This window comes from Bipolaris maydis, assembly GCF_028858645.1.
Source record: "Bipolaris maydis strain C4 unplaced genomic scaffold PSV08scaffold_1, whole genome shotgun sequence".
In the NCBI taxonomy this organism is placed as follows: Eukaryota; Fungi; Ascomycota; class Dothideomycetes; order Pleosporales; family Pleosporaceae; genus Bipolaris; species Bipolaris maydis.
In genome coordinates this window covers 2,691,651-2,710,309 of record NW_027093857.1, presented here as the reverse complement: position 1 = coordinate 2,710,309, position 18,659 = coordinate 2,691,651, and the positions used below count along the sequence as shown (strand labels likewise).

General features: G+C 50.1%; 8 protein-coding genes across 8 annotated transcripts; 4 read left to right on the top strand and 4 right to left on the bottom strand.

The window, feature by feature from the left end:
• Window positions 1–1,227: 1,227 nt before the first annotated feature.
• Window positions 1,228–2,382, top strand: PSV08DRAFT_346508 (phosphatidic acid phosphatase type 2/haloperoxidase; the record flags this gene model as incomplete). Its single annotated transcript, XM_014220233.2, has 2 exons — window positions 1,228–1,638; window positions 1,729–2,382. 2 exons carry the CDS (start codon window positions 1,228–1,230, stop codon window positions 2,380–2,382), a joined length of 1,065 nt encoding a protein of 354 aa, XP_014075708.2.
• A 2,437-nt stretch (window positions 2,383–4,819) lies between these two features.
• Window positions 4,820–7,918, top strand: PSV08DRAFT_406745 (zinc-finger of mitochondrial splicing suppressor 51-domain-containing protein; the record flags this gene model as incomplete). Its single annotated transcript, XM_014220231.2, has 5 exons — window positions 4,820–4,915; window positions 4,980–4,998; window positions 5,077–5,141; window positions 6,267–7,044; window positions 7,096–7,918. 5 exons carry the CDS (start codon window positions 4,820–4,822, stop codon window positions 7,809–7,811), a joined length of 1,674 nt encoding a protein of 557 aa, XP_014075706.2. The 3' UTR covers window positions 7,812–7,918.
• Window positions 7,919–8,205: 287 nt separating this feature from the next.
• Window positions 8,206–9,111, top strand: PSV08DRAFT_358290 (uncharacterized protein; the record flags this gene model as incomplete). The annotated part of the gene is made up of 2 exons (XM_014220230.2): window positions 8,206–8,574; window positions 8,599–9,111. The coding sequence occupies 2 exons, from the start codon at window positions 8,206–8,208 to the stop codon at window positions 9,109–9,111; spliced, it is 882 nt and encodes a 293-aa protein (XP_014075705.2).
• A 237-nt stretch (window positions 9,112–9,348) lies between these two features.
• On the bottom strand, window positions 9,349–9,732 carry PSV08DRAFT_346504 (uncharacterized protein; the record flags this gene model as incomplete). The annotated part of the gene is made up of 3 exons (XM_014220228.1): window positions 9,349–9,471; window positions 9,537–9,595; window positions 9,666–9,732. 3 exons carry the CDS (start codon window positions 9,730–9,732, stop codon window positions 9,349–9,351), a joined length of 249 nt encoding a protein of 82 aa, XP_014075703.1.
• An 889-nt stretch (window positions 9,733–10,621) lies between these two features.
• PSV08DRAFT_169364 (uncharacterized protein) lies at window positions 10,622–12,597 on the bottom strand (the record flags this gene model as incomplete). The annotated part of the gene is made up of 3 exons (XM_014220227.1): window positions 10,622–11,043; window positions 11,101–12,493; window positions 12,547–12,597. The coding sequence occupies 3 exons, from the start codon at window positions 12,595–12,597 to the stop codon at window positions 10,622–10,624; spliced, it is 1,866 nt and encodes a 621-aa protein (XP_014075702.1).
• A 1,917-nt stretch (window positions 12,598–14,514) lies between these two features.
• On the top strand, window positions 14,515–15,871 carry PSV08DRAFT_168620 (uncharacterized protein; the record flags this gene model as incomplete). Its single annotated transcript, XM_014220226.1, has 4 exons — window positions 14,515–14,676; window positions 14,745–14,864; window positions 14,928–15,301; window positions 15,388–15,871. 4 exons carry the CDS (start codon window positions 14,515–14,517, stop codon window positions 15,869–15,871), a joined length of 1,140 nt encoding a protein of 379 aa, XP_014075701.1.
• Window positions 15,872–16,147: 276 nt separating this feature from the next.
• PSV08DRAFT_242915 (uncharacterized protein) lies at window positions 16,148–16,645 on the bottom strand (the record flags this gene model as incomplete). Its single annotated transcript, XM_014220225.1, has 1 exon — window positions 16,148–16,645. The coding sequence occupies one exon, from the start codon at window positions 16,643–16,645 to the stop codon at window positions 16,148–16,150; it is 498 nt and encodes a 165-aa protein (XP_014075700.1).
• A 611-nt stretch (window positions 16,646–17,256) lies between these two features.
• Window positions 17,257–18,462, bottom strand: PSV08DRAFT_242914 (uncharacterized protein; the record flags this gene model as incomplete). Its single annotated transcript, XM_014220224.1, has 1 exon — window positions 17,257–18,462. One exon carries the CDS (start codon window positions 18,460–18,462, stop codon window positions 17,257–17,259), a length of 1,206 nt encoding a protein of 401 aa, XP_014075699.1.
• Window positions 18,463–18,659: the final 197 nt, after the last annotated feature.

Genomic DNA, 18,659 nt, shown 5'->3' with positions numbered 1-18,659 from the left:
ATTGCCTGCAAGATCCGATAGGATCCGACTCGTTACACTTTATGGTATTAGAAAGTTTGTCGGCGATTAAGTCGGATATTATTGTGTTGCTGGTAGAGCCGAACCTGTCATACGTATATAGCTCTCCAGCTCCAGGTATTGCTAATGCAGTGTACTGTACTTTTTCGGGCACTTGGTGGTCTAGGTGGCGCTGAGCCGGGTATCGTTACAGAATCCCTAATCCTAGATAATAGAGGAAAGCTAGCAGCAGGGTTGCACTGATCAGAAGAAAACTCTAATTAAATATAAGCTGGAAGATATCAGATACCCTGATAGTGTCGCTCTACCACTTCTAAAGCAATGGCATGTCTGTATAAAAGTATTCCCATCTAAACCCTTTGAACTCCTATCATCATCTGAACCACAATTGAAAACGCTCCACTTACAGTCCCATCGCTCAGTAAGACGAAGGTAACTCGAGATCTTTTGCCAACAGGGGTCATCGATGCTACTGATGACATACTGCCGAATCATAACTCATGTATGTACTGTGCTATGTAGCACACGTTTTATGCTGTAGAGACGCCAAAAGGATAATGAGGCTTTCTTTGGATAATTTGCCATAGAAGAATAATACGCTATTAGTAATTACGACTCTGCATTGTATAGCTCGTAATATATACACAGTGTAGCTCTTACTCTCCACCCTGGCCTGCATGGTCCTCGCACAGAATTTTGTTACTCTATTTTTCCTAAGCCTTCTCGCTTTTGCCGCTGCTGACTTATGGCCTCTCTACCGATTTTTTTTCCTTTTATGATCAAGCCTTTACTTAGCGTTGCAACAAAAAGTTACAAGAATGTTGTCCGGGTGCTTTACGCGTAGAATGTAGTACAGGAAGTTATTCAGCCTGATGCTATTTATAATTTTAACTTACTGTTACTAGAATTTCACCTGTTTAAAGAGCGATAATTCGTGTAAGAAGGATGGTGATTACGTTACGAATACTGATGCCAATGGTATCTGGGCTGCTAAATGTTAGAGAATCCCATGTTGGGTTAGTATTGGCGGAGATAGTGGTGTTTGTAAGATCCTGATGTGGAGACCCATTTACCACGCTATGTACGATGTCCGTATCTGTTGGTTTTGTCAAAAGGGTCTCGCAGGGTGCTTGCATCATCAGTTCTTCAACAGGGTCCGGAAATTTGAAAAGAGAACACCGTGAACACTTCCCTTTCCAAAATTCCTTTATGTCTCAAGTAACCTCACTTAATTTTGAAAATTCGCAATTTATTCTCAAAGACAACCAAAAGCTCATCATGCTTACCCCTGGAAAGCACCACTGGCTAAGGCCAGGCTACTACAATACCCCTTCGTTCCGCCAAATCTGCCGTGACAGCTGGCTCAATGTACTCACAGAAACTCTTTGCGTCATCATATCAATTATTCTCTGGAGATTTTGTCCACCGCTAATCCCTTATAACTTCCCTTACTTCGAGGGCGTAGAGACCCATCCCATTGGCCTGAAATACTCACAGCCACTGCGAGAAGAGTATATCGACACGATCATGATGGCAGCCATCTCGTTTCTCGTTCCTAGCAGCATAATGCTCGTCATGAATCTGTGGGTGCTCAGAGACTACTATAATTGGGACGCATCGGTAAGTATTTTCCTGCTCCCTATCCCTACAACAGTCCCTAATATTGAAGAAAGTTCCATCTCGGCTGACGTTGGAATCCCAAAACCCTAGTTCACAGGCCTCAGCTACGCCCTCTCAACTTCGACCTTATTCTCGTGCATTATCAAAGTCCTCATCGGCGGCCTCCGACCCAATTTCTACGCGATATGCAGACCAACAACCTACCTTCCTGAGCCTACTACTACTGCGTCAGTTCCCCCCATGCCGTCTTACATACAATACAGCACAGTCGACCAGCTTTGCACCAACACCGACAAATTATCCCTTAATGAAGCGCAAAAAAGCTTTCCAGCCAGCCACGCCTCCTCCGCATTCGCTGGCTTCGTGTTTCTCACGCTTTGGCTCAGCGCACACTACAAGACACTTGGGCAATCTCACCACGACACCAAACGCCACAACGTAGCTGCAGAGACTGCCCTTCACAACCCCAAAGGCAGTTTTAAGACTCTCTCAGATCAATACTTTACTGCCGTTTCGCATTGGAAGCTCATAGTTTTTTCCACTCCGCTGTGGGTTGCTGTTGTGCTCTCGTTGTCCAAACTGAGAGACGGATGGCAGCATCCTGTTGATGTGGCGTGCGGTGCGTGTATTGGGGGGTTCTTTGCGGTGGTGGCGTATAAGATGGTTTTTTGGAGCGTGTGGGATGCGAGGGATAATCATGTGCCGAGGAGACATGTGGATAGTGCTGGTGTGGGTAGGGAGTAAAGGATTATAGGATTTGGAGTTGGCCGTGAGTTATGGAGGACAGGGAGTGATTTGATGGAGTCGATGACTTTATTTTGCACCTATTTGTTGAACTGGAAATGTATTGGTAGGTGTGTGGAGTTAGATTGTCCTCATTTCGCATTTTGGTCGAGATTATACTGAATGGGCTACCATCTCCCTGCTGGCTACCGCTACTTCCTCTTCAAATCACTAACAAGCTATTGACTTGGAGTTCGACTTGCTGTATGTCCGGAAGTATTCAATAACGTTTTTTTATCTCCGATCATTTTTATTGCGACTTCAACAAACAGGTGCTCGCTTCACTCCGTTCGATTGTCCGAATTGTGATTTCTCAAAGTAATACCGAACAGGAGTTGTGTCTTTAAAATTCTGAGCGTTACTATATCAAAGTATCCATTGAACCATCCTACTATTCATATCCCACACCCTTCGTATCTCCCCATAGTTCTCAAGACGCACTCAGCACATCCCCCTCCTTGTTAACAAACACTACATCCCCCACGTCCTCCACAACAGTCACTTCCCTAACAACGCCCCCATCATCCCACCCAAAATCCACAACACCTCCACCTCGAATCCTCAACCCCTTAACTTTCCCACCCTTCCAACTCTCAGGAATAGCCGGACCAAGCACAACCCTCCTCTTCCCCTCCAGCCCCTCAGCCGGCGCCGGCAAATCTACAACAAGCATACTCAACACCAACCCTCCATACCCATAATTCGCATCAATCTGGAATGGGGTGCGCTCCCCTTTATACATACTAAATCCATTGCCTACGAAATTTTGCTCAATTGCATATCTGAGCTCCAAATGCGCTTGTGCCGTATCATTCAACCGTGCCCAGCACGCACCGCGCCATACTTTTTCCCAGCCGGAGTTTGCATCGGGCCCGTTGCCGATGCCGCGGCTGATGAGTTTGTTGCGGACGGCAGATTGCACTGTGGTGTTTGAGTAGCCGCCGAGGAAAGAGGAGAGGGAGTATCCGGGGTGCCAGCCTACGAGTTCGGAGATGTGGCGGTGGGTATCGTTTTGGAATTCGTAACCAAAGGAGTCTGGGAGTTTCCACTCTTTAATTTGGGACCACGATCCCACATGGAAGCCTTTATCGAGGCGGGAGAGCGTCGAGGAGACATTGGAGGTAAATTCAGTGTCGGATTCGCCGACGAGGGAGTGCGTGGTCAGGACCGCTTCAAAGACTTGGTGGATGAGTTGTTGGTAGTGAGCGCAGCCGAAAGTTGTGGGACCATGTTCGGGACTGCTGCAGGGGTTTACGACGAGGGTGTTGTCGTTGGTGAAGGAGTCAGCGTGGAGTTGGGAGAGCCAGAACTGAGCAACGCTTCTGATGAGTGGGTAGCCTTGTGTGCGCAGCCAGGTCGTGTCGCGGGTGTAGTCCCAGTAGTCGAAGACGTGTAGCATCATCCATGCTGGGGCGGCGGGATAGTTGGCCCAGCCTTCTCCATCCTTCATAGCTGTATGTCCGAAAATGTTCATTTCGTTGTGGACGACCCAGCCTGGTGCGCCGTATAGTAGCATGGCTGTTTCGTGGCCTCGTGGGACCCACGTGTTTATCATGTAGTCCCACAGTGGCGTCTGAGTTTCTGTCAAGCCTGTTTGGTCGGCAGTCCAATAATTCATTTGCAGATTGATATTGGCGTGGTAGTCGGCAGACCAGTCGGGCGCCATCTGTTCAGTCCATCGCCCCTGTAGATTGGTCGGTAGAGAGCCTGGTCGCGAGCTGGAAATCAACAAGTATTGTGCATAGTCAAAGAGCAAGTTTTCGACAAATGGGTCACCTGAAGTAACGTTGGAGTCATAACTCGCCATCAGCTCCGGTGTTGGAACCTGAGCTGAGTTCAGGGGGTCGGGAAGAAGAAACTCGAAGCGACCTGTGAGGGATGTAAAGTCTTCTAGATGGCTGCTCTTCAGTTCCTCGAGAGTTTTCGTGGATGCTTTTCGTATCGTCTCTTCAACTACTGGGCCTGGGTCATTTCCTCGAAATGAGTATTGGTGCTCCGCGGTGCCTTTCTTCATATCGTAATTCGTCTCGGCCCCTATGATAACCGTAGCGCTCTTTGCTCCATCCCCAGGTGTAACCGTCAGAATTCCAGTGTTGCTATCACAAGTTGCCTTTACATCGGAATTGGGTAACAAGCGCGCAATTGTATCGTACAGCATTCCTTCTGGCGGACCTAGTTGGGTCACACCTCGCAGCCTCAAATGGCCAGAGTCCGCTCCAGTACCATTGGCAACACAGGTTTTGTTTTCAAGTTTGGCATCAACCAGTTCATTACCCAATTTTAGCTCGAAAGCTGGCAGGCTTCCGGACGACTGAACCGTGTAGACACAAATTTGGTCCGGGTAAGAGCAAAAAACTGTAGTTTCAAGCTGAGTGTCATTGGTGTTGAAAGAAGTCGAATGGAGGCCATTTGCCAAATCCAGTTTGCGCGTGTAGTTGGAAACTTGACTTCCAACAAGGGACGGGATAGCTACAGTGAGATTGGCCAGGACTCGGTATGATCCATAGTTGTCGTTAGTTCCAAGTAACTTTGTCACATTGCCGGTGCCATTGGTGAAGATCCAGTCTCGAATTCCGGGTAACGCGGAATCAATTGATGATTGAGGGTTACCACCAGTGTAGTTCTTGGACCATATTTAGTCTACACATGTCTAAGCGTATAGTGCTAGACTTACAGATGCTTCGAAGGGACCCCCTGACCACAAGCTGTCGAGATTCAGCGTAAGAGTTTCAGCAGAGGGAGGGCCGATTGGCATAGCAGCTAGTCGTCCATTGCCGACAGGTAAAGCGGTTCGGATGACGTCGCTGGTATTGGCAGGTGAAGTGGACCATATCAACTTAGCGCTGGTGCCATGTATAAGTGCAGATATCAATGGCGGGAATAGCGATTTTAGTAGCATTGTGAAATGTTGAGATTGCCCACGGCTCCTAGCAAGCACGCATTCTTCACAAAGCGATGGGGCTCTACATAAATGTTCATGGACCTTGTGCTCTCCCCGCTTTGTTTGTGGGGACGGGTATTGGTTTTCTTTTGGTGATCGCCATGTACGTAGATTCTCCGCGAATGGAATTAGTCGATTTGCCCCATAGTTACCGACAATACGGGCGCCTATTGGCCACGAGACGTGATAGGGTGTCAGAACAGGAAGGAGTACTTGTTTTATAGCTGCGATCCCTCAAGTATACAACCAGATGCTCGTTGATCTCCAAGGATTTTCCCGCATTGAGCAGTCCTTCCGGAATTTTGTAGCTCGTTTAGTTGCTAGGCAAGTTCCTTGCCGAGATGGGGTGGAAGAGCCATTGCTCATTCCTTTACTACTGCCGCGGCGCTGCAAGTCTTCATACAATGTTTGGGGCTGCTGGCATATTTTCACTTTTACTTCAAGAAAACTTAGCTGTTGTTCATCTGCAGAGGCAACATGGCGTGACGTGGATGCTCTTCTGAGTCGACCTTGTTTCCAGTCGCTGTATCAATGCCTGTTGATCCCGGAAGTATTACCAAACTGAACACAATGTCCGCAATGTCCTGCATCTTTGACGTATTCTATCCACTTATATGTATTGAATTTGATATGGGATGTTGGCTGCAAGCATCCGAACTCGAGAAGCTCGTCTATCATGCCATGATATGAACAGGCTGTGCGGAAACAATGGTGGTGGTGTTGAGTGAGGGTGTTGCGGTTGGAGGGGCAATTCCAGCCAATCGGCGGTTCGATTGCCCGAGCGGCGCTAAGTTTGGTGAACGATGATTCCATGATCATCACAGCTTCTGCGCCCTCAATTGAAGCCGGAATAGCAAAGATGAGGACGCCGTACACGTGCAGACAGTGTCTTTCACAGTTGAAGACACCACGAGCTTCACTGCGCTCTCCGCAAGCCCTCCGTCCGTTGGCCCAGAATGCGGCAACATCACGAAGTCACTTCACCAAGAGTCCAGCACCGCCAAAACTAGCCCTGCCAAAGCGCAGCCTCTCTACGACCCCGCAGCGAGCATTCGAAAAGCCGTTCGAGCCATATGAATACATTGACCCTGAGGGAATTCGCCGGACGAGGGTTCTGACCGAGGAGAATCTCTTCAATTCGTTCTCCAACTCGCCTATCCCGCAAATACGGAAGCGCGCAGCTTTCATGCGCCAGCATGCCTATTGCCCGCATCCTTCGCACCAGCCTACACGTGCCATCAACAACCCTATGGATCTCGAAGCCCGGAAGTCCTCTGAGACGGGTACCCCCCCTGCGCACGTAGATTTCGAGTGTCCAGACTGCGGCATTCCGGTATACTGTTGCGAAGAACATTGGGCAGACGATTACGAGGCACATCTGGAAGTCTGCGATGTGCTGAGGCAGATTAACGAGGATGACCACGATCTGCGGAGTGGGCGTTTCTTCCGCGAGTTCCAATTCGCTGAGCCCCAGATGGAGGAGATTTTGGTCAACATGACGAGCTGGGACACGTACCTGTACACTCGTGACTTTGATGCGCTCAATGAGGACCGTGAGATGAGGCAGGCGACAAAGCTTCTGACATATCCCATGACCATTGCCAGCATTCTGAATGAGTTGAGTCCCTATAATATCCGGAAGAATGGACGCATGACACCAGAGGGATTGAAGAGCTTTAGCGGTATGTGTGTACTCATTTTTCTTTGGTTATGCAGTACTGACATGAACACAGCACTCCGGCATACGCTTCACCCACCCCGAACAGGTGGTGGTGACACTTGGAAGAATGCACGTATCGCTCCACCCTCTGTCCGCCTCTTCATTCTCGGCGCACGCGCAGAATCCTCCCTACCCCGCGAAACATGGATGCAACTTGCCTATCTCTTCCACCGTGTTCAGTTCTCTTTGAATTTCATCGGACCCGAGAGCATGGCGAACCGCGAGAAAGAACTGCCCCTCCCCGAGCGCACGCCCCTAAATCCCTTTGGCGCTGTAATCGAAGACCGCATCAGCAATGCCATGAAGATCAGCACTTTTGTTGAATATTATCACAACATCCATAAGACGGGCTACTTCTACCCCTACGACCCCTACTTTGACTGTTTCGTAGTCTTCCATCCAGGTTTCGGCAACCCTGCCTCAGCCCACGAGTGGGAAGAAACGCTACCGCTTCTCCTCGAGACCAAGGTTCCGATCATTGCAACCGGCTACAGTCCATGGGATATGCAGCAAGATGTCGAATTTTTGAACAAGAGGTTCGGTAATGAGATGGATATGCTGCTTGAGCCCGGCGAGAATCTGTTCCGAAGCTTGCGTTGGGATCTCAACGATCTTGACCCTCACGATGTCACGTGCAGCAACTGGGGAGTATACTCTTTCCGCGGCAAGAGGTACGAGGCCACGAAGAGGGATGAAGAGAAGGAGGTGCACAGTGAACGGACTGAGTGATTGAGCGTGAAAGCTGTGGTATGTGTGTAGTCATGTACAATACTGTATATTGCAACTGAGCATGTCTGACATGTAATATGACGATTGTTGATCCCTTCTTTTTGTCTAATTAAAACCTTGAATGGCAGCATATGTGTCGAATACTTCGGAAATTCTAAATCAATAATTCAGGATATTGTCAACGATTATTTGGGCTGATGCTTGGCCATCGCCGCAAGCGTAGTAGTCCAACCGTGCCACATCGAAAATCAGGCATGTGGTTATACAACATTCGCCAACCGGTCAGTGAACCCCTCTTCTACCTCAGACTACTCACTTCTATCAGTCCCAGTCGTACAAATCTTCGCTTCGGTTCGCAGAATTTCACAAGTGTTCACTCCATCCATTGTTCACCATGTCAACTGCTACATACGAGATTATCGACTCGCCAGCCGATATCCAATACCTAGTCAACCTGCTTACCCGTCAATACAAACAGCTGCGAGACCTAGACATCCCCAACTCACCCCTATACATCGATGTGCAAGGCGTAAACCTCAACCGTGTAGGCCCCATCTCTCTCCTTACGCTCCTTTCCTCATCAACCTACTACCTCGTCGACATACTCCAACTAGGTACAATTGCATTCACTACTCCCAGCGCCCAACGCGCTCCCGCATTCATAACTCCCAACACCCAAACCCAGACTTTGAAATCTATCTTTGAAGACGCAGCTATTCCCAAAGTCTTTTTCGACGCCCGCAATGCCTCAGCTGCGCTATTTGTACAGTAGACAATAGCGCTGCAGGGTGTGCAGGATATACAGCTTATGGAGTGTGCGGCGCGGGACGTATGGCTCCCACGGGACTACCTTATCAGTCTTGATGAATGTTTTGAGCAGACGCGGCCGCAGATGGAAACACTCGGGAGATGCTTCCAAAAGTGGGAGTGGACGAGTGCCAAAGAGGCTGGGGAAAAGCTAATCAAGCCGGAGTTGGGAGGGTCGGATAAGGTGTTTGAAGAGCGCCCTATCAAAAAGGAGATTAAGAAGCATTGTGGGGGGCGTGTGGAGTATCTTCCTGAGCTTAGAAAAATGTTATGGGAGGAGAAGGGAGAGGAGTGGAAGGAAATCGTGAAGGTGGCGACGGAGAGGCGAGTTGAAGAGACGCAGGAGGTAGGGTATCTGTCACTCGGGAGAAATGAGGTTGTATGGAGGGGGGAGGAGAGCAAGACGTTGGATTTTTGGATTGAGAAGGGTCAAATGGGGAATCATGGCGTGTCTCAAGTCAAAAAGCCGGATCAGCTTAAACAGTGGCGATGAGGGTGTTGTTCCCGATGAGAGTTCTGGCTGTGATTATGATGGTTATTGTGGTGATGACTTTGGAGGGGTAAAGTCCTGTGATGCATAAGGATACTTGCGCATAGTTGCAGACAATATAGTAACTATCATCAATACTCGGCTAGAAGTACGGGAGACAGGGCTTTTTTGTCTGATATCAGATAAATGGATATGTTTAGGTAGTTTCTCATAAAATCATGTCTCATTCATGCTGTCTGCTTAGTGGCATCCAGGGGTGCACACGCCTCCGTAGCAGTAGCAAACCTGGCGCTTGACCTTGTCGTGGCACCCAGGAGTACAGAATCCTCCGTAGCAGTAACATACTTGGCGTTTGTCAATAGTCTATTGGAGTCAGTAGTGTTCTTGGATCCTGCATTGCTATCGGTGGGAGTAGAGGCTCAACATACCATACCCTCCATAACCTCGTTGGTGAGCGCGTCACGAACTTCAATGGTGTTGGAGTCAGCTGAAGGGGAGTGTCAGTGAGCCCTGGAGTACTGTATTCTACAGGTGTTTTGAGAATAAGGCTGGCATACCAGCGGGAGCGGCGAGCGTAGCGCCCAAGAGAGCAGCGACGGTGAAGAGTTGAGCGGCGAACTTCATGGTGACGGTTGCAAAGTGACTCTGTTGGATCTATCTGATGATTCTGTGTGCTGTGGACTAAATCTATTGACGGAGCTCATGCTCTTTATGTGCTCTTTTGCTACTCTGGCTTGGCACTTCTCTCCTACCAGAGGGCGCCATCACATACATAAAATCCCGCATGCACATTCTGTTCTAGCGACCTTCTCGCAACTTGGCAGCATCCTGTACTAGCAGTGACAAACATACCATAGAGTAACTAAATTCGGTAAAATCAACGCATTACACAAGCTGCGAGGGCCACATGTGGATTCACAGCATCTTCACATGTACAGCCACCAACGCCAGTGGGTCGTGAACGGTCTCTACTAGCAGATATGTTGAGCGTCATTTCTAGTCCTCGGTACCATACATTAGACGCTTTACAACTCTAGTGGTGGGCCGGCCCGTCACCCCACAAACTACCTTCTAGACAAAGTGAAGACGATGAGCGTTGGTGGCTGAACCACAGTGTAAGCAATGAGGAATCGGTGCTTCGGTAAGGAATCGGTTCATCGGTCGGAGGCATAGTAATGTGACCGATGTAACAGAACAAGAGGATATGATTTTCCGCTATGCTGACTATCCGACTCTGTACCAATCGCCCTCAAGTCTGACAGCTGCGTACAAGAGTCCGTGTCCCGATCAGCGGAACCACACCAAAGATGGGCTTAGCGCCATCTATGTAGTATCGGGAGGCCTTAAAATCAGTTACACTAAAGAAACGTCACGACACACAGGATCTAAGACACGTGGGTCAGATGTGAACGCCTAAATGAGGGGAAAAGAGTATTCTTCTAAGATATTTCTGTAACATAATAGGGACAAGAAAGTGGCTTCGATACCTGGGCCGTCGGCCGCCAAGCCGACATCAAGCCCAGAAACCGGCATCCTTCAATCCTTGGATCGTTCCTCTGAACCCCACGACTTCCTTGGGATCAATGCCGAGCTCCTCGGGGCTGATGAATTCATCTGTTACCTCCCACGGATCACACGCCTCGCCGTACTTGAACTGCAATGACAGCTCTACACCCACCAGGCCGTGCAGATGGGCAGCGGTTTCTGGGCTGATCTCAGCATAGACGCAGTCTTTGCCTGTTACCTCGGACCAGACATCCACCATTTGTTGGAATGTCCACTTTTCTAATGCAACATTGGCGCAGCGGCCGAATGCTTTGCTTCCTGTGGCCAGGACTTGCCGTACCCAGATGCCGGGGTTAACGCTCATGTCACCGGCAAGAAGGACTTTGGCATCTGGCTTTGAGGGGACGGCTTGAACCCAGCGGCCTGTGTCTGGCTGTCCATCATGTCAGTATCTCGAGCATACAAGGTCGGGGTTTGCAAAGTAACTTGCATATTCAATAGGCTTGCACATGGGGAAGAAAGCCATGTTTTGCGGGTAATACCCAAAGTACAGATACGTCGTTATAGCCGCGAGTTGAGGGAGCTCGGCTTTGATGCGAGCATCGACATTCGCCTTGTAGTCCATATGCGGGACTTCCATCTTGCCCCAGAACCGGCGCTTTGCACTCGGACATGTCGACCAGATGTAGTGCTCTACTGTACGAGACGACGCAGCAGCCCGTGCTAGATTCATTCCATGGCGCTCTTCGATTTGGCCGCATTCGTGTTGCGTCTTACCCCGGAAAAGCGATTCCCACCAGTTGGTGACTGCGAAGACGGCATGTACGCCGTCGAACGCAGCACGGAGAGAGGCCTCATCGTCAAAGTCGGCCTTTACCACCTCTATACCTTCTTTTGCGAGCTTTTTGGCGGCCTCGCTGTCAGGATTTCGTGTAACCGCGCGGACCTTCCAGCCAGCTGTCTTCTTCATAATGTTTACTACGCCGCCACCCTGGCTTCCGGTAGCGCCTGTCACTGCAATGATTTTGACCTTTGGGTCAGGCCAGTCCGGGATCGTGCCCGGCAGTCCGCTTGTTTCTCCATGCATCATCTCGAACCATGGCTCAAAGACAGCTTCAGTGCGCTTTGCGAATGCTCCGCTCTTGTATCCTGGATGGCCCCAATCAATGATTTCATCGTGTGCAGCTTCGATCAGCTGGCCAGTCTTGGTATTCTCCACATCACTGAGGAAGGAATCAAAACCAGCTATTAACGTCGATTGCAACGTCATCTGTTCCGGGCGGAAGGCTTTGCTAAAGCCAGGCATGGCAGGTGTCTCGATACCACCAGGCATCACGCAGTTGACAGTAATGTTTTCCTTGACCTGCAGGATCGGTCCCACCGTCTTGACCCACTGATGGACTGCGGCCTTTGCAGCGCAGTACTCGGGAAAGGTTTGGCAAGGATATATACCAATCATGCTGCCAGTCACTACGATCTTGCCTCCCTTTCCCCCCGGATTATGCCGCATAAAGTGAGTTGCCAGTGTAGTTCCATATATCGTTCCTTTCAAATCAATGTCAGTGCAGGTGGTGTTGGGCTCCGCGGGCAAATCATCAATGGCCGCATCGCGGCGTGCAAAGTTGTAAACGGAGCCTCGATCTACACACCCGGCGTTGGAAATCAGTACATCAAGTCGACCCCACCTTTTCCACACTGATTGAAAGAGGTTGGATTGTGAGGAGTAGGAGCTCACATCGCACTGGACAAACATTGATGTGTTTTCGGATGCGTCGAGCGAACGGACAACTGCCTGGCCCTCCTTCTCCCGTCTACCGCAGATGGCTACGCGGTAGCCATTGCGATGAAGATGTGCTGCCAGCCATGAACCGATACCACTCTGTCATTTGTTAGTATACGCATCGCGATCTCAAGAATTATCATACGACGAACCGTGGCACCGGTAACAATGGCGACCCTTTGTTCATTCGACACCCGAACCATTATGCAGCACTTGCTTCCTCAAGGGTTTCCTGGAATAAATATTGTGGAAACTATCACCTTATGCTCGCAGAAAAATAAGAAGTTACCACCGCTCTGGGTAGATGTGTGCACGTGAAATCCCACTTTGTTGGATCCTTTTCTATTTCACTGTATGGATTGAATCCTCCGCGGAACTTAAAAGAGGACCCACCGCTTGCCGACTAGCCTACATTTCTCTCGATGGCAGAACAAAACGTCGCGGTCGCAGGATCTGGCCTGCATGGTCCCTTCTCTTCCATCGGACCGTTTGTCTGGTACCTGCGTGTACAGACAAGCCTGACACATGTACGCCCATGCCCATCACCGATGTAGAACCGACGCGGTTCACTCTCAATTGACTTTGCACGAGCAATCCCGTCTATACTAAGAAGTTAGAAGAGTGTTATTGAGCTAGTAAAATACTTTAGACGGAGCATGGACGGCAAACCTGCCAAATACACAAGTCATGCAACTGGGACGCGTGAGGGTACTACAATTTGCGGAAGACTGAACCCCGATGTCCACAAGTCGAGTCGGACGTCCCTGGCCCGGTCGCTGATTGACGCTGACAAGGAAGGAATCGCGAAGTTATTCGACCGAGTCGCTTATCACAAAAACTAACCAAGAGTCGCGAATCAACAATTGCATCAGGTGATTGCGGCACAGTACAGCACACGCGTTGCAAATGAGGAGTTGCATCCATCCATGATTGTTTCGCTAAGAAAATGAGATTACATCAGAGCAGCGGTAAGTACTGCAGCTTACTGGCCCAATCCGAACGCATATGTAAGAAAAGGGAAACCCGAAGTCCACAAAGAATCATTCCCACCCGCTCCATACTCAGTATGCAACGATCTGCGTGTCGTTAGCGGTGTGCGCATAGCGGGCCGGGTCAGATATGCGCGAACGTTGCGTTGGGCATAAGAAAAACAAAGGGTGAAAGGATGAAGCTAAGCCCCACACGCCGAGCAAGTACATACGTAGTTACTACTATTGTCCTTTTGTGCCGCAACCACGCCGCCTCAACAAACACATTCCTACAAAGAAAAAAACAGCAAACCAGGACGAACCCTTACTTATCCAAGCACAATCCGTAACAAAGACAGAACCCGTGCCACGTGGGAATACAAGGTGCTTGCGCTGTAAGCAAATCAACCCGCTCGCGTTTCTGTCTCACGCTTACACACACTACCCAACGGCCGGACTCTCTCTCTCTCTCTCTTTCCCCACCCCTATCGGACCTTTGTATCACTCCCTCCGATCGCTAGCACATCTATCTCATGCAACCTATCAATCTTTCGAACTCGGTCCCCCCAACACAGAAAATCCAAGGCACGCGGGTTTTCTTTTCCATCGTCCAATCTAACCCAACCCAACCCAACCCCCCTTCTTGCAGATCCGTTTCGTTTCCTCGCAGCGCTTTCTATTCCCTTGGGCTGTTGCCGCGCGAACAAAGCTTGAATGGGGCGGGGACGCATGCTGATATGCGAGATGTTTCTTTCCTTTTTTGAGGGAGAGGGGTCTGTGTTAGGAGAGGCAGGTAGAGTCAGGCGGCGGGGAGATACCATAGGGCCGGGACTAGTATTAGGCTTTTTCTAACGAATCGTCAGAGGGCACGGCACGCTGGGGGGGGGAAGCGGAAGGGATGTAGTTAAAAGTAATAGATGAGGTTTGTACCCTAGAGTAGTCTTTTCTGGGGACTTAGATATTATTACAAAGTCCGTTGCCTTGGACTTTCTCACTACCTGTTTTTGAATACTTTACGTACAACCTTTTTTTTTTGTTTGGTTATTGAGTAGTATTGTTTTGTTAGCGGAAGGAGTGCAGACGGTTGCGCTGGCGCTGGTGCTTGCTTCCCCCCCTTTCCCTTCACTAACCTACTTCTCTTTACTATGCATGATGCATAGAACAATTCCTATTGAGAATGGGCGGCAATTGAGCATTGTGATTGCGAGTTCGATATCGATTTCAATTGCGGTTATCGCGGTGGGCTTGAGGCTTGCGGCTAAGAGGATACGGAATCGTGTTGATGGAAGCGATTGGTGTATCGTTGTCGCTTGTGTGAGTTTTATGCTACCATGGAGAGATACTGGGTTGGTTGTTTGGGCGTTAACGTTTCTTTGATATAGTTGTGGAATGCGGCTTTGCATGGGACTTGCATTTCGCTGGTTACGCATGGCGGGTTTGGATTCCATCTTGCGGAAGTCATGCAGCGGTTTGGACCGGGGACGGTTACGTACTTCTTCAAGGTATTTTTCATTGTTAGATATGCTCTCTCTATTGATTTATATATCTAACCTATTGAGCTACAGGGACTCATGACCTTCACCATGCTCTGGAACGCAACCGTCTGCTTCAGCAAACTCTCCGTCTTACTCATGTACTCGGCCTTGATCCCCACACCCACCATGATACGAATGAGCGTCGCTTTCGGTGCCTTCATCGTAGTATGGTGTCTCGCAGACATCATGACCGCATTCCTCATCTGCCGCCCACTGGCGCGAAACTGGGACATTACCGTACCCGGCACATGCGGAAGTCGACCGGATTTCTACTTTGCAATGGGCGTCATCAATCTAGTCACCGACGCCCTCCTCATCGGAATGCCCATGCCATATCTCTACAAACTCGCAATGCCAATGCGCAAAAAACTTCTCGCCATGGGCCTCCTCAGCATCGGAATAGGGTATATAACTTCCCTCTCTCTTACCCCTTATTCTCTCCCTTTCACATATGTACCAACACGCTAACATGGAGAAAAAAAAATAATAGTACCTGGGCCATAATCATCTACCGCCAAACCCTCATCCCCCACCTCGACCTTGCAGACATGACCTACAGCGGCATCCTCGCGACCCTCCTCTCGGGCCTCGAACCCGCCGTCGCCATCGTACTCGCCTGCATCCCCTTACTGCGACCTCTCTTCGTCAAATCGCGCCACAACCTCGACTCCGGGTACCGATACGGCAGTAGTAACGGCAAGCACATCAGCTTCCTGTCGAAAAGAGGGGGTGGAAGCAGCGCATTATCGCACGGCCTGGATCCCACGGCCACGTTTTCCGAACTCGTGGATCATCAGACGAACAATTCGTCGCAGATTGAACTTAGGCCGGTCGAGGGCATACAGCGGGTTTGCATCTCGTCGGATGAGGAGAGGGGGAAGGAGGAGAGGGGGAAGACGATGGCGAACGGGGGGGTGCCGCCCAGGACAATTAGTGTGGAGAGGATGTGGGAGGTTAAGAGGAGTCATGGATAGAAGTGTGTTGTTGTTGTTTTTTGTTTGCTTTCACTGGAATTTCTTGGCCGCGCTCACAAGAAAAAGTCATCTAAGATGTGGAAGGAATTGAATAAAATAAAAAAGTGAGGGTTCAGTGCTTTTGGGCCATCTGATAACTAGATTATAAAGAGAAAGTCGACAAATTTTTCAATTTTTTTTTTCATTTTTTTTGTTTTAGCTATTAAAGAAACTGTAACACTTATTATCTGGATGGGGCTGGGGGAAAAAAGGGGGGGCAAGTCTCAAAAGGGACCACTACAAGATGGTGCAAACCACGCCCTTTCGCCTCCTCGTCTCAAGCTTCTTGAGCTCGTACCCGTGGTAATCGTTTCTCGTCTCGAGGCTCTTGAGCTCTGGCCCATAAAAATCGTGCCTTGGCATGAGCTTTTTGGACTCGTGGTGGTGCTTCTTAGTGTCCTCATCTTCATGGTGCTCCTCTTCGTGGTGTTCCTCCTCATGATGCTCATGCTCCCCATGCTCCTCATGCTCTTCTTCGGCCTCGTGGTGCTCCTTCTCCTCCTCATGATGTTCCTCCTCATGGTGCTCATCGTCATGAACATGGTGCTTCTTCTCATTATACGCACCAACACGGGGGGCCCCGCATCCACTCTCTGTACAAAGCTCCACCGGATAAAGCAACTGTCTCTTACTTTCCGCCAGAGCCACAGCATCGGGTGTCAATGCGTCACGCACTGGGGCGGCCATTACGGCGGCGGCAAGAGCAGTGGTAGTGAGAAGGGTTGAGGGATGCATTTTGAATTGTGAATTTAGGCGTACTAGGAACAGTTAGTTTGGGGTGAGGATAGAAAGAATGACGACGCACTTTGACCAGATCTGTTGTATGTAGAGGTGCTCGAGGCTACTAGAGGTTTGGTAGGAGATGAAGATGCGAGAGAAGAAGAAAGAGATGATATATATACATGGAGTCAACAACGAACCATGGTATCTTTGTATCGAATTTCACCCCTTCTTTCCGTTCAAGAAAAGGGCGGGGTCACGGTACTGTGCACCGGAAACAGCAGTGCGGTAACAAATACACATAGACAAGACGCATTTTGGATAGGGTACATAACGATGTAAGAAGGTATGTGGAAGTTACATCATGAGTCTTCATTCAAAGTAACCCCACTCGCCCTGCTTCTATATAGAAACCCCAAAATAAGGGCCCAAAAAAAAACGGACCCCCTACACATCTATTCCCAACGCCAATCATGCAAAACGGGGTATCTTCCGTAGCCCAATCCAGCCCATCGCAATGCCTCCTAACCAAGTAAAAAAATGCAAGAAGAAGAAAAAACCCTTGCCATCCCAACCTCCCCACCCAAACAACACTAACCTATGTACATCTCAACCCCTTTCCCCTTTCAAACACCCGGATACGGCACCACGCCCGGAAAAAACCTCATACAATCATTCATCAGCACGCCGCCGGAATCCAACCCAAACTGCGGCTTAACAATCGTCTCGACAAAACACGTCACCGCCTGGGCACCCTGAACAGGAAACCCGCCGCTAAGCCCGCGGCCGGTCGTGGCGGGCTTGCCACCCTGATTGCGGGCCAGCTCGACGATAATGGGGAGGTCAGAGACGTCGAAGATGGCCGAGTCGTTGAGGTCGAACTCGGTAGCGGGGCCGGTGAGGTAGGACCATGTGGTGGCCCAGTGGATGTCGTTTTCGCGGCGGTAGTCCTGGCGGCCGAAGAAGAAGAGGGGGTTGTTGCGGACGGGGGAGGAGAGGAGGGGCGGGGTGCCCTGGAGGTTGATGCTGAAGAGCGGGGCGGGCGTGAGGCCGAGCGAGGTGGCGACGGAGCCGCCGAGGCCGTGGCCGACGATGCCGTAGTTTGTGGTGCGTAGACCGGTGCTGGAGGAGAAGGTGAAGGAGCTGAACTGGCGCTGGAGGAGCGCGGCCGAGTCAAGTTGGGAGAGCACGAATTGGATGTCGGCGATGCGGGTGTCGATGGCTTTTGTGACGGTGGTGTTCCAGGCGGTTAGAGGGGAGAAGTTGGAGAGCGAGACGGTGCCGCTGTTGTAGACGGTGTCGAGGGCGCGTCGGCCGTTGTTGGGGAATTCGACAATGGAGGCGTCGCCGGGGTGGTCGACTAGGACGACTGCGGCTCCGTTGGCGGCGATGAAGCGGGCCATGGTTGAGTACAGTAATCGGCTCGTGTCGACGTGTGGCTCTAATACCACGACGGGAATCTTGCTGGCATCGATGGATGCTGAGCTCTTGCAGCAGGCGTTGTAGGTCATGTCTTCAAAGACACCAATGTCACGCTGTCCGCCAACAATGAACTGCTCATTGGCAATTCGAGCAGTCTGTGGTGGCATGTAGCTGTTCTGACACTCGCTCGAGCAAGAGTCTCTAGGGATAGGCATGAACAGGCTGACCATGACGCGGCGGTCTTCTGTGGAAAAGTATGGATCCTTGCGTGTGGTGTCTGTTAGAGGAAAATGCGAGACGGCAACCTTGAACCCGTGGTTGTTGTCTGCCCCAGGGATCTGAACTGCAAGGCTGCTTCTAGAGATAACAGCAAGCACAAGAGTAAAGGTGACTCCCAAAAAGGCCACCATGATGAATGTTCGAGCAGTGTTTGCAAAGTACGGGTTGCGACGAGGGGTGAAGTCAAGTTTAGTCGGCCGAAACATGGAGCGCAACGCGTCACTTATATTTTATTGAATCTCCGCGCGTAGACTATTTCGTCTACACGATTGAGAGTGTAATTTCAATTATGCCGAGCTAAGAGCGGCGGTGTGATCGAATCTGATGA